At 35.3% G+C, this 14,450-nt stretch overlaps 1 protein-coding gene across 4 annotated transcripts; it reads right to left on the reverse strand.

Annotated features, from left to right (window-relative positions):
• Positions 1–221: 221 nt before the first annotated feature.
• Positions 222–13,201, reverse strand: LOC18448311 (uncharacterized). Of its 4 annotated transcripts, none has more exons than XM_088850650.1 (5): positions 12,705–13,201; positions 7,271–7,787; positions 4,196–4,377; positions 2,771–3,253; positions 222–893 (listed from the first exon to the last, which is right to left on the reverse strand). In XM_088850650.1, exons 2-5 carry the CDS (start codon positions 7,356–7,358, stop codon positions 456–458), a joined length of 1,191 nt encoding a protein of 396 aa, XP_088706776.1. In that variant the 5' UTR covers positions 7,359–7,787; positions 12,705–13,201; the 3' UTR covers positions 222–455. The 4 variants fall into 4 exon arrangements, with proteins under 4 accessions (XP_088706776.1, XP_006858443.2, XP_088706777.1 ...); XM_006858381.4 differs by having other exon boundaries at positions 4,196–4,397; XM_088850651.1 differs by lacking the exon at positions 2,771–3,253.
• Between the last annotated feature and the right edge of the window lie 1,249 nt (positions 13,202–14,450).

A 14,450-nucleotide genomic window follows, 5' to 3' on the forward strand; every position in this document is an offset into this window, starting at 1 on the left:
TGAAATGGATAAGAGCCCCGACCTAGCTGATTTGCCTAAAAGTAAAAAAAAGAAAAAATTGGAACAACATTCATCCAATTTGGTAATATAAGTCCCCATCAAGGGATGAAAGCATGAAGCTAACTTTGAAAAAATACTCTTAATACATTATTTTTGGTATTAATACATTTTTTCATATTTCTTTGATCCTTCTCATCCCTGGAATTGTGACTTCCCATGTGTTTAAATTTTAAACTAGGAAGACCTTTCTATTATTTCACTATATAATAGCAATAGACAATGAGTACAAAACATTCAAAAGTACAAAGAGCACGCAATAATATACAAGAACTGCTCCCTATACATCTTTCTCTAGCAAGACAAGGATTTCCTGCCTCCTCTTCTACATATTAATAAATCAATGGCTCTATCATATCAACATGATTATTATATGAGAGAGACAAAGAGAGATGTTGCTAGACCCTGAAATGTACAAGGTCAGGGTCTATGTCCTGCGGTATCCGCCTCTCAGTCGGGAATTCGGGCAGGAAACTTGCGAACAATCTTGCGTTGTCGAGGTACGCTGCATACATTTGCTCTAAACCTCTGTTATTCTCACTCACGTTTCTCAACAAAACACTCTCCTTCTCATCACTGCTAATTTGGCCACCTGCAACTAGAAGCCTCAGTCTATCAAAAGAGAGAAACATCTTCTCAACCATACCACCAACCTTCGATGTACCCTGTCGAAGTGTCCAATCTCCAGTCATCCAGTTAAAACGATAAAGAGGCAAGAAGCGTTTGCCATGGAGCGCTATAAACTCCATGGCTGCAAGGATGAACTCAAATTCTTCATCAGATATGTAGTAGGCAAAGTTGATCCTAGTCCACCCAGGCCTTAGTCCATTGTAACCCTGCAATGTCCAGTTCAAGGGCATTTGAGTACGGAAAAAGTTTATATAGAGCCGAGACTCTAAACAATCAAATTAGAGCCTACCTTCAAATTTTCACTAGAAGAGGTTATTTTGATGCCCAAATATCCGCGAATTGATTATCACGACATCAAGACGGATGGACATGAGAAAAAAATGGAGTTCCAGTTTTGAAAATAATGCATATTGTAATGCATTTTGGGACCGTTAATTTTCATGATTTTCAAATTTTCATAGATCTGCTCAATCGATATTATTTTTAAAGCTTTAAATTTCATAATTAGATATGAAAATATATTTTAAAGCTATCACAAAGATTTCTAGTATTAAAACCATACTTCTCAATACTATTTGAAGGTGCGCTCTACTTTGATTGTTTAGAGCCTCGGCTCTATACGAACTACACCGTTTTAGTAATTCTCTCCAAGTACAATTTAGAAGGAACTTGCACTCTTTTTGTCGCTGAATTCCCAAGAATAAAAGATGAGATCCGGTGTACTTTCCTAGAGAAAGTATGGCAAATAAATACATGGAGAAAAGAAATATTATTATTTCATTATTTTAATGAGGAAAAATGTATACAAATACTATTTATCTTTGGTACGAGGAAGTCATAGTCAATATTGACCATTAGACCAAACTCAAACTTCAAAAGGAAAAAAAAAATTGTCCAATTCTATTGCGCATCCCAGGCTTGCGTTTTGCATCAAGGTGAATTGTAACCTCCTCATACTAAATGTAAATGGTCTTATGCTATAAAATCTCTTGTAAACCCTCTTTTCAAAAAGAGATATGTTGTGAGTAATACATGATTAAAAAATTGAATTATATGATCACACTCATTTTTAGCTGTTGAATGCGAAATCCAATAGATGAAAGTGTGTCACAATATTTGAGAAATTTTGTTTCGAATTTTGTGCTTAAACAATAATGCATCTTCAACCACTTGATTTCAAGTCTAAAGGTCAATAATGATCGTGACCTCTTGTATAAAAAATAAATGATCTTTATATGTATTTTCATAAAAGACCATATTTTCAAATCAAAGCCCTCTTTCTCCCATGTTGAAAATTTGAATATGGAAAAATGAAAGAAAAAACGTACCACAAACACAAACCTATGTGCATGAACAACATAGACCACTACTATCTGCTCTCTATTTCGACCTAATCAAAATTGTCAACTGTCTGATGTAAACTTGCCAAGGATTACCAAAAGGAAAATTGTTTCATGCTGGTTGGACGGCATTTCTATATATGCCGTCCGGAAAGTGTAAAGCATCCATCTTAAAGATGGATGCAAGTAGGTGTTCCATTTAAAAAAATGGAAACTAACGGTCCAAATGTTATCTTACAAGAATTATTATTTCTAGTTTTTAAAATTTATTTCTTTTTTCATATTCACAATCTCCAAGTTAGAGATCACATGTCCTTAAAAATTAAGTCTTAAAATCCATCTAAAAAATAGATTTATTAAGAGGCCTGCATTTCTACATATGTGCGCTTGGCCGCATAGAAACCGGGTCCTTATCAGAAACCCTGAAATCCAATTGGAAAGGTATCCTATCAATTGTAATCCATAGAACAACTAGCAACTTATGATGCATGTTTTTGCATATATAGGTTGTGTATAAAGGCATTCCAAATCTAAAATTGGGCTCTGACTCACCAGGATCCGATGCGATCGGTCCAGCTCGGATGATTCCTAAGGCAGACCAAGCTATACCCAACAAACATTTTTAAAAATAGCTAGAAAAAAACTCGAGAATTTGGTGATTCGGACTCCTAACCCGATCTGATTTCCGAGTTGAACAAGTCTTTTTTAAAACTTCTTATTTTGAGGTAGAGAAGGTTCATTACCTTTTGAATGCCTGATCTTATGGAGAGAGACTCCTCTTTGCAAATGTTCAATAGAATGTGACCATAAGGGCCAGCACAAGCACAACCTCCTCTTGCTTGAATACCAAAGAGATCATTCAAAAGCTTGGCAACAAATCTACAATGGAGAGGCTTCTCTTTCCTAATGGATCTCTCTTTCGATATGCAAATGTTGTCTTTCTTTGAGCTCAAGTCTCTTTCACAGTGTCCATCGAGGCTCGTAGTGTAGATAAGGAAGGAGATGATGGGTAGGCGCTTAACATGGGTGTTCCCTAAAATGCTTATGTTGGCATTAGGCAAGATCCTAGCTAGAGCTCTTTGCAATAGAACTTGCTCTCTAGATTCAATGAGGGAGTGTCCCATGTACTCTTTGATCCAAAAAGCAAGGGCAGTTCTTATGGTTTGAATGATGCCTGGGGTGCCTGCTCCCTCTCTCTCCTCGATGTCCTCACTATATAGAGTGTCCTGCCATAAGGGATCTTGTTATTCAAAATTTTATGCCATGAAAGTACTGTATGATCATATGATTATAGATAAGCTGTGGTCGGCGGTGTTATCATCGTTCGGTTGTTGGATGAATGATGATAGAGGGGATTGGGAACTAATAAGAAAAGAAAACTTATAAAATAAAACGATTTACTTATGATATAAAGAGCTCGCAATCATTATTGACCGTTAGATGTGAAATAGGGTGATTGGAGATATACCATTAATTGAGTACAAAGTCTTCAATAAAATTTCTCGAATGTTGTGTCATACTTTAAATTAGTCAGATTTCACATCTAGTGGTTGAGAGCAGTTGTGGCCTCCTAACAAAAGCTACTAGCCTTTTATTATACAATCCCCTAAAAGAACAACATGAAGTAAAATGAAGATCATATTGTTTCTCCATTAGTGATTATAAATTGATGGGATTGTGATAAAATTCGTGGCTGTAGTCAAATGATCTTAGAAAATGTTCGCAAGAAAGCTATGGTCATAAGAATCATTATTAAAACCAATATTTGTTTGACTTTAGCTGATTAGGAAGGCTGGTTTTAACAAGGCTTCGTTTCTTTTGGGTTAGTGGTTTTGACAAGTTAATTTTAATATATTTTATATTTTCAAATTGTTATTGTTATTTTTTTTGTTTTTTTTTTTAAATTAGACCAACTAATTCGACCAGTGGTTGGCTGTTTCTAATAGATTAGAGCTCTAACCAGTTTGATGGGTTGTCTAAAATCCAAATGAATAGATTAGAGCTCTAACCAGTTTGATGGGTAGTCTAAAATCCAAACAACACTGGTCGTGCTATTATTGTTTAGTCAATATGTGGCCGGTAATGGAGAGAAGTTGAGACCTCAATACCAAGACATGAGCTTTATTTTCCTATAGTCATATGGATCTAAATATAGAAATTGAAAGTACCTCTTCATTGAAGCCATTGACATAGGAGACAGTGCCTCCACCACAAGTGGAAGGAGGGTGTGAAGATAGCAGATAGAGGGCCTTGGACATGAGAAGAATTCCAGGGGTCCCTGGTCCACCAACAAACTTGTGAGGGCTCATGAATATCGCATCGTAGCCGTCCAACTCTCCGCATCGCATATCTATTTTGACATATGGACCACTGTTATCAACAAGTAGCACGATCTCAGTCATCATCATCGTCAAATAACAGAGTAATAGTGACTTTTTTTTTCTTCGTTCATGCAGCAATTTCATTTATCATCTTTATTGTCATTATTAGAAGTTTGTTTATAAAGTATATTAGAAGTCATAACAATAATATGGGCAACTAAAAAAGGGTAAATCAGCTTAATTAGTTAATTGGCATGACTTTGAAGTGTTCAAACCCTTGATATCTCTTGCCCAGATTGGTTTACCTACCACTAAGCCTGAGAGAACAAAGCAATACCAAGGAAAGGGCCCGTGCATCACCATCATCACCGATATTATTAAGTTACATATTGATTCTTCTTCTTAAAAATTTAGTAGTTGAAAAAGTAAAGCGTTAGATGTATCAAGAGATATAGTTATTGTACTGCATCTTTGATGCATCATTTTTTTTTTGTTTTTTTGGTAATTTAATGGGGAAGACAGGTCGTTTTTTAAATAGATTGGAGAGTTATATTTTGAAGATGTTATAATTGAAGACATCGGAATAGATACCAAGATGTAGTAATTGGGTGTGAGGATGCTACCACCATGACCCCAGCCACATTTACCATCTATTTATGCAATCAGTAGTGGGGATCGTGCCCAAATGTCATTATTGTGCACAATCGTCATTGTCATTTACAAATGGATGGGGGATGTATTAGGGGACAAGTCCAACAATTTCATCCACTGGCTCATAAGAAAGAGATAAAAAATGAAAAAATAAGAATGTAATTGACATTTTACTTTTGACACAGTTTATAAAATTGAACGCTTTGTTCGGTTTGTTACAAAGTTATGTTTCAAGTTTTATTCCTGGTGCTAAAATGGTAGCTTGGGTTGGCCGGACCCAACCCGACCAAGTTATACATGGATCGGGGCTTGACCCAGATTCAAATCGCGTCCAAGTGACTTGAACTTGGACCCAATTTGGATCCGGGTCAAGTCTAAGTCATTTGGACTCAAGCCTGGTTCAGGTCCAAATCATTTAGACCTAGACCCAATCCATATTTGAGTTAAGAAATTTTAAAACATAAAAAATGTAATTTATATATAATTCATATTTTATATTCTTTTTCATAAATTTTATACCGGGTTGGATCGGTACAAATTGAACTTGTACCGGACCCAACTCGACCTGATATGGATCCATTCTTGAGAGGGATATGGACCGAGCCTCCGGGTCCAAAACATGGACCTGAACCCAAACCCGGTACCGGTTGATCCAACCCGATTGCCACCTCTTATAGTTGTCCACACAAGGCGTAGAAAAATCAAACTATTGGTGTATTTTGTTTCTCCACTAAGCGTTCAGTATGTACTAAATAACATGCATAAAATGGCACGAGGGAGACTTTTTGTGCCCTAGTGGAGAGACCTATTTTGTGACCAGGAAGAAAGAAAGGGAAATTTCAATGATTTCCTGCTCCCGGAGTTGCTACGGCTGGCAGTGGACCTAGCGGCCTGGCCTGGCCTGGCTCGGCCTGATTGGCACGGCTCTAGAAAAATAGGACCTGGGATAGAAACTGTGCCCTGAGGGTCGGGCTAGGGCCAATGCCGGCCTTGGCCCAGCCAAGGCCTTTAATTTTTGTGGCCCAGTTTGGCCTAACAGGGTCAAGGCCAGTGTCAGGCATGGCCAGCCCTACGCTGACAAGGGTTGGGCCAGTGCCGGTTACCATCCTTACTCCCAAGGGAGTAGACTGTTCATTTGCTTCTGAGGGCAAAATTCGACCTGGTGATACGTTCAGTACGTCGAAATTTAGGAGATGCATCCGCTTCAATCAATTGACAAACTTTCAAAAAAAAAAAAAAAAAAGAGCAAAAAAAAAAGCTCTTTAATGAGCATGAGAGATTTTTTTTTAAAAAAAAGAATTGAAAATAAACAACTATGGGCTCTTGCCAAAAAAAAATAAAACAAAAGAGAACATAAACCATTCAATTTTTGAACAGCTTGTTCTCCGCAAAAGAGAACCCAAAATTTAGATTCTTCTGTGAAATGATTATCAAGTGATTATTTGGTGGATCCAAACAAATCCTCCTATGTGACTTTTTCACCCGAGGGAGCAACATAGACTCCCTCAGGAGCATATAATATTAGGATGCACACTATTCAATAAACTTCGTCAAAAATAGGATTATGCAGAGCTAGGTTAACAAAGCTAGCTTTAAATATAATATGAAAAAGGCATATTCCATTTCGCATTTTCTTTTAAAAACCATAGTCATGAAGTTGTTTTTCTTAAAAGTCTTGGAAACATCGATCTAGTCAGCTAGAGATGAGGCTTAGAAAAAAGTGGCATATAGATACTAGGGCAAATAATAATGTAGGAGGATAAAATTGTTTAATAAATAAATAAATTTTATGTACTTTATACGTGCGCATGACCATTTAACGTAAGGTTAGATTCAGTGTTTTGAGAGCTCAAAATATAATTTTTTTTTTAAATTTTATATTATTCATCTGGCGATGATGAGGTAATCTATAAATTTTAAGGTCGAACTTTGGGCCTATACTCAAAATGCATTTTCTCTCTCTTAAAACCATTTTCCAAATTTTTTATTTATTTGAAACTTGATCTAAAAAAATATCATTGATGAAATGTAAAGAAAAATTTATCAAAATACCGATAAGAGTTCATCAATTTAACATTTTACCCAATTGCAACTATTCAAAGTCTGAGTATATTTATTTTGATGGGTATTTTTAAATTAAATCAATAAATATGAATAGAGTATTAAATAGTTCATCTCTCATAGATATTTGAATAAATTTTCGAATGAAAATGCATGCTCTCTCTTGCCCTTTGTCCATAGTGGGTCAAGTAGGAGAGAGAGAGAGAGTACCTAGCAGCAAAGTCGAAGCAGGCGAATGCCCCGTACTCATGAAGGAGCCGAGCAATAGCACGAGTGTCTGTACAAATCCCGGTGACATTACTGCAAGCTGAGAATGAGCCGAGCATCGGCCTGTTGCCTCGTCGTGTTGCCGCCTCAAGCTTTTTACGCAGCATGTTCATATCAATGAGGCCTTCATCATCCACCCCAATTTCCACCACCTCAGCCAAGCTTTGTCTCCATGAAAGAAGGTTGGAGTGGTGTTCGTACGGCCCTACGAACACCACCCATCGTTCTTCGGGCTTTAGAATTAGGGTTTCGAGGTATCGAGATCGGAGACTAGAGGGTATGGCAACGCCCATTACTTCGTGGAGCCTTTTGATGGCTCCAGTGGTGCCATTGCCGCATAAGAGAAGGATCTCCTCTGTGCCACTGCTACTGCCCAGACATGTCTTTATGTATTTTGTTGCCTCTTTTACCATTTTCCCCATGCGCTGCCCTACGAAGCTGTCGTTGGTGTGCGTGTTTCCTATGTAGATTATAACAGAAAAAGGAAAACAATATGCATTAGTGTGGGTAAAAAAGGAAAAAGTTTATATAAGGTTGCAACCTTAAAATGTAGAATTAAAGATGCAGCTCAAAAATCTATTAGAAAAAGTAGTTTTATTGTTGACAAACCCTCTAATTGATTATCTTTATATCGAGATGTATGACCAAGGCTTGAAACCTTGTCGAGTTGAGCCGGATTCGTCCGGTTTGATTCGGAAATCGTCTGCAACCGAACTAGTTTTTTCGTGGTCCGGTTCGACTCGAAAATCGTCTGCAACCGTGCCGGTTCGTGGTCCGATTCGACTCAGGAATCGTTGCAACCGAGCCGGTTCCACGAAAAAATCGGGAATCGCCTTTGTCCAAAGAGAACCGGGCGATTCCCAATAGTGAATCGCGAGTCTTACACATAGCCGCGGGCAATTCACTATTAGAATTGCGAGCGATTCACTATTGGAATCGCGGGCGATTCACTATTGGAATCGCGAGTCTTACACATGGCCGCCTCACGGGAGCAACACGTGGCACCTAAAATCTCCACACGTGGTAACTCACCTCACATGTTGGCCCCATTGCTTTCTACACACACAAGGTACTATCTATTACACATGAATATATAGAGAACAAAGCAACGCTCATCCTTCAATATGGGATAATTCCTACAAAAAATCATTAAAACAAGACGATTGAATATATATTATTATAGAAGCTAATATATCCACATAAGGGGACGTGGCGGTGTTGGTTGACATCTCCGATTTTAAGGGGGAGGTCTAGAATTCGAACCCCTTAGCGCGTGAATCCTCGTTTTTTGCTGTTAAAAATATTTTTGTTTTAAAAAAATAGAAAAATAAAAAATAAAAGGCTTTTTAAGATAAAGATAAAAAAGATAATACAACACTTTTTTATTTTTCTTGTAAAAAAAATAGAAAGTAATATAACAAGTATTTCTTGCAAAAAAATAAAACAAAAGGCATAAAAAAATAAAATGTACTTTGGCAGCATCAGTTTTTATTTTTCTTGTAAAAAAAAATAAAAAGTAATACAACAAGCAAAAAAAAAAGTAGTACAACATCTTCTTCTTGTGTTAAAAAAAAGAAAAAGATAATCAACAAGTATCATATTTTTCTTGTAAAAAAAAATAAAAGATAACACAATAAATATTTCTTGTCAAAAAAATAAAAAGTATTTCTTAATACAACCTAAGAATAAATGGTCTGATTATTTTTTTTTTTTTTTTATAACATGATGGTCTTTAACATAAATTTAGTAATATTAATGTAAAGATAGTATTCATACAATGAGGCCATTTGAAATCTCTCTCTTTCTACTAAGTAGTACTAACAATCTCTTCCACTAATTTATTCTAGAAGCCTAAAAAATTAAAAAAAATTGGTACGCATTCTAATAATTTCTACATTGATAACCAAATCTTTTCTTTTATTTATTAATTTTTATATTATAAATCATGTAGTGTACTATTTTTATTATAGTTGTCAATAATACATTTCAAATTAAATGATATTATAAAATATTTTGGATTTGTTATTATTTATATAATAAAATTATTATAAAATATTGTTGGTATATAATATTATCGTTAGTTATGTTGTAATAATTTGGGTTTTTTTAACGGATTCGAGATTTTAGTGGTCAATTTTTCATCGATTTAATGAATTTTTTATTGTAGTCCATATATGATTATATACTTAATCCATGATAATTCTATGATTTCTTTTGTGTGACGTAAATTTAATGGTCAACATAAGTTCATATAGGGAAAGAACATCTCAATATTCATAAATTGATGAAAACAATTAAAGTTAATAATGTAGTACCCACATTTCTTATTGGATTCCTAAAAAACAACATTTATAATGAATTTTAATGATTTTTTTGAAATTTTTTAAGGCTTAATCCAAGCGATTCAACCCGATTTCTAATCCGGATCGCCGATTCGCCGATCCGGATCGGTTCTTGGGATGTCTGATCCAGGTCACCGATCCTTTTTTTTTAAACCACTATGTACGACTATGAAATAAAAAATAAAATTTGAGTTTTAGAAAATCTTGCTATACATTATCTAGACCATTCATTTTAAAGATTTTCATATGTTTATAGATCTACTTGATTTAACCATTTTTAGAATTTAAAATTTTATAATTAGATATAAAAATAAATTTGAAATAATCCTCAATATTTTTTACATTAAAATCACATGTTATGATAAAATTTGAAGATGCGCCTTAATTAGATTGTTTAAGGTTGCAACCTTGTAGAAACCACACCCTTAGATAAATAGGGTTATAGTTTTGATTTCAAAGGAATAGGTGTCCTTTTTTTTATAGGGAAAGCATAGAGGGATACAATTTAACATTGGTACATGGTGGTCACATCAATCTTGACCGATGTAAATACTGGGTAGCTATAATTATTATGTTGACCAAATTCAAATTTCAAAAGAAATTTTTTCGAAGTTTGCAACACTTTCGAGCCATCAAATTTCATATCGAATGGTTGTAAGTAATTGTGACTACGTTGTATCAAAAGTAAATGGTCACATGTATATAATCCCCTTTTTTTTTAACAATATATTTATTTTAAATATTATTTACTTAACTTTTTTTATATTGTGAGAGTATGTTCTCTAACCCAAGAGGATCAAACTTGCCGTGTCACTTTAATTAATGAAGCTGAAGCTATAAGCCTTTTTAAAAGGCATTAAACTGTTGTCAAGAATTGAGGGAGGGAAGATTATAGAAGGGGATTCAACAAGAGTAAAGGCCGAGCTAATGTAGGATGGAGGATGACCATAATTTTTCATGAAATACAGGATATTCTCAAAACTATAACAGTTGAAATTCGTTATTGTCATAAGGAATCTAATGCCGAGGCTGGTTGTCTTGCAAAAAGAAGGGGTACACTAATCTTTGCTAGTGATTACTTCTTTCTAGTGACATTGACTTTGTCTGTATCTTGTAATTTGTTTTTTTTTTATTAATAAAAATTCTTTGGTAATGGTGAAAAAAATATATAATTAGGTGAACCATAAATATTTGATTCGATTAAATTTGGTAGTCTATTAGGCGTCCAGTTGGCCTAAATTTTTTAAAATAAAAATAAAACTTTAAAAATATGAAATATGTTAAAAAAATTACTTAACTTTATCTAACTACTTTAACTAATGAAAACTAACAAGTCCATCAATAAAAACAGTCGAATATCATTTTGACAAATTCTGTCAATACCTAGATTTTGCTTTGAATAGGAATTGGCCAAAGCACCATACCCATCTAGGAGTGGCAACGGGTCTGGCCGAACCCGAAGCTATTAGACTTGGACCCAATCCCAACTGGACTCGACCTAAAAAAAAATATTTAAATGTTGTTTTAAATGTATATATATTATTTAAATATTATAACTAAATATTTATATTTATTTAAATATTATACATATTAAATATTATTTATGTAATAACACTATTCCTGTCGGGTCTACATGGACCCAAATCCGACTTGCCAGGTCTAATTTTTAGACCCATACCCGGACCTGGGCCTGGTCTCGGGTGGGTCCAGATCCATCGCCACCCCTTACCCGTCCAAGCGACTGGCCGATATGATAGTTTCATAATGCTGGTCAACCATAAAAGGTTGAACTTCAAAGGATTGAAGTCTAGGGGTCAAAACAAGTCCAAGGTTTGAATGCCACTACCTCTAAAACCCATTTGCTTATCTGCAGTCTGTCACCAACGCGTAGACCATATGGTTCATAAACTTATTTGCTCCCTCACAAAAAACATGCAACAGGGGTACATCTCTAGTGTTTCAAAATCCAGATTTATAGGGCGGATCATTCATCCACGGATTCGTGTTGGATCCTTAAATTGGCAATCTAAATTGGGTTTGGATTGGTCTAAGTTAGTGATTCAGAAAAATATTAAAAAATAAATAAAATAAAAAAACAATGAAATTAGGGATTTAAAGGGTGGGGATTTAGAAGGACCTGAGAAAAAAAAAAATTGGAAGGGGAGGGGAGGGGGGGGGGGGGGTTGAAATTAAATGAAAAATTATATGAGTAATGTGTTAAATTGTTCATCTCTCACGAGTAATTTGATAAATTTCCCTTTTAAAAAAAGGCTCCAGATATATTCCCCTACCAAAGTTGATGGAGAATGAGATTTCTAGCTTAAGAGTTCAAAATCTCTTTTTTCTTTATGATTTTGTAATTTATCTATTGTTCTAATAGTTCATATTGTTTACCTTTAAATGTGAAACTTATCAAAATACCCACATGAGATGAACTATTTAACATTCTACCCATTTGCAAGCATTCAAATTCAAGATCATGCATTTTTCTATCGGTATTTTGAAAATGAAATCAAAACATACGGTTAAGAAGTTAAATTGTTCATCTATTATGAATAATTTGATAAGTTTCCCTTTTTAAATTGATAAAAAAAATGAACTAAAAATGCTTTGTAAAGCGTTGTGAAATTTCCCTTACTAGTTATTTCACCCGCGGTACCACTAACCTCATAGTCCGATCATAAACATTTGACATGGTCGATGTGTACCACTAAAATACTCCATTTTATTCAAAAATAAAAATTTAAAAAAAAGAAAAAAAAAAAAAAAAAACAAGTAGTGAAAGCAAAATTCCCATTCAAAAGAAAACCAACATAAGGCCACCAACCCTGGCAAAGACTAGGCGGAGTGCCGAGTCCGAGTGCAAAACCTTGAGAACTAGTTTAGTCTCATTGGTTTTCAAAGCTTTGCTGTTACGATTGATGAGACTTGGCCGAGTCTGATTCTGACCGGCTGGAGCCTACCTCCTGACTCGGGCTCCAGACCCACCGAGTCCCAACCCAAGTCCAGTGTTTAAGAAACTGAAATCATCTTACCATAGAATGGAAGAACATTGTGATGGAAATAATTCTCGACATGTTCGAGAGCCCTCCCTGAGGCGGTATGATCAGCATACGTAAGGATCCGCTTGCCGAACGGTGTGTCTATCTCTGTGCTACTTCCAATCAATTGTGATCTTAGCCACACACACTTCTTGTCCGCACCGTCCATCCCGTCCGCACCCTCGATGCCGTACGCCCCCTCTTTCGGTGTCTCGAACGAAACAGATGATTCCCTGAAATCTTCATGGCCATGGCCATTATTTTTTGTCCCAATCTTGTTAAGGGCCACCACCTTCTCTTCACAGTGGATGGTAGAGCGCAAGGCCATTAAGGGACCAGTCAGGGTAAGTGAAAGAAGTTGATATGAGAGAGAGAGAGAGAGAGATTTTGTATGAGAGAAAAATGCTAGGAGAGTGAGAAATTTGCTATGAGAAAGAGAGAATTTTGCTAAGAGAGAGAGAAGAGAGAGAGAGGAAATCAATTCTAGTGCTGATGTTTCATGTATGTTGTATATATATGTTATATATATGGAGTTTTGTAGGCATGAAAAAAAGTCAAATACCTTGTCTCTGTTTGATGTGATGACACGTTCTCGCCTGCGTTACACCCATGTTTTCTAGAAAAATTTGACTTTTGAGAATAAGATATTACCGAGGTCTTATCAAAATTTATATCTCATGGGACGGTGGTCCGTCTGTCAAGGTAGGTCCCTTTCTTAAATAGCTTGAGAAAAAAAGTCTCAAACGTAGTTGAGACATCAAATCTTTCTTAAATAGCTTGAGAAAAAAAGTCTCAAATGTCGTTGAGACATCAAATGAACTTGGTAAAAAGTCTCAAACGTAGTTGAGACATCAATGAACTTTTAGCGTTATAAGTTAACTCGTAGTTTGTTTGAAAATTTTTCAATTTTTTGAATAGCATATGGTTGTATCCGAAAGAAAGATTTTTGTAATTTTTTATTGGTAAATGTATTTTTGTTTTTTTTTTTTCTTCACCTATTTCTTTTGACTTATATATGGTCTCTATTATAATAAGATAAATTTCAAATAAATTCAATATAACAATAAAACCAAGATCTTAACAACTTGTGACATTGAAACAACTATACACTATGCTTTAGAATAAAAGATAAGATTGCAAGAAACAAAAGGAAGAGTGTCGGATATTACCTCAATCGGGCTTATTACACCCCACACCGAGTCATCACCATTCGATGGCGTGGGATCAACGGTCTAGCTTCAATCTCGAATCGAAAAAGTAAATTTTGGCGAAACCGCACCAATGGAACATGAACCTCTTTGATCACAAACTCAAATCCTAGTTGAATTGTCTTAACAATCTAGTTTGAGAGAGATAGATTCTCTTTTTGCTAAACCCTAAAACCCTCAGCCATAAATCCATATTTGAGAGATAGGAGATAAGAACTTCATAACTTAAACCCTTAGGTTCTTTTACAATGTGGGAGAGAGAGATAAACTTTCTTAAGAGAGAGATGGAAAGATAAGGTGTAGAGATTTTTTTGTAGAGACAATCCCTTTTTATAGGCTTTGAGTAAGATTAGGGTTTCTTAGGGTTTTCTTTGGCTTACCTCTTCTTGTGATATTGAACATAGACCGTTGATCAAGGGTGACTTGTGGGGTGAGAGATCTGAGCCATCCATTCCATAGATAGGCCATCAATATTATGGAAGGTGCATGAACCATTATCCCCATTTTCTATACCATTTTCTCATCAATAGAA

Source organism: Amborella trichopoda, chromosome 11 (assembly GCF_054954075.1).
Source record: "Amborella trichopoda isolate Santa Cruz 75 chromosome 11, AtrichopodaSantaCruz75HAP2 v2.0, whole genome shotgun sequence".
NCBI lineage: Eukaryota > Viridiplantae > Streptophyta > Magnoliopsida > Amborellales > Amborellaceae > Amborella > Amborella trichopoda.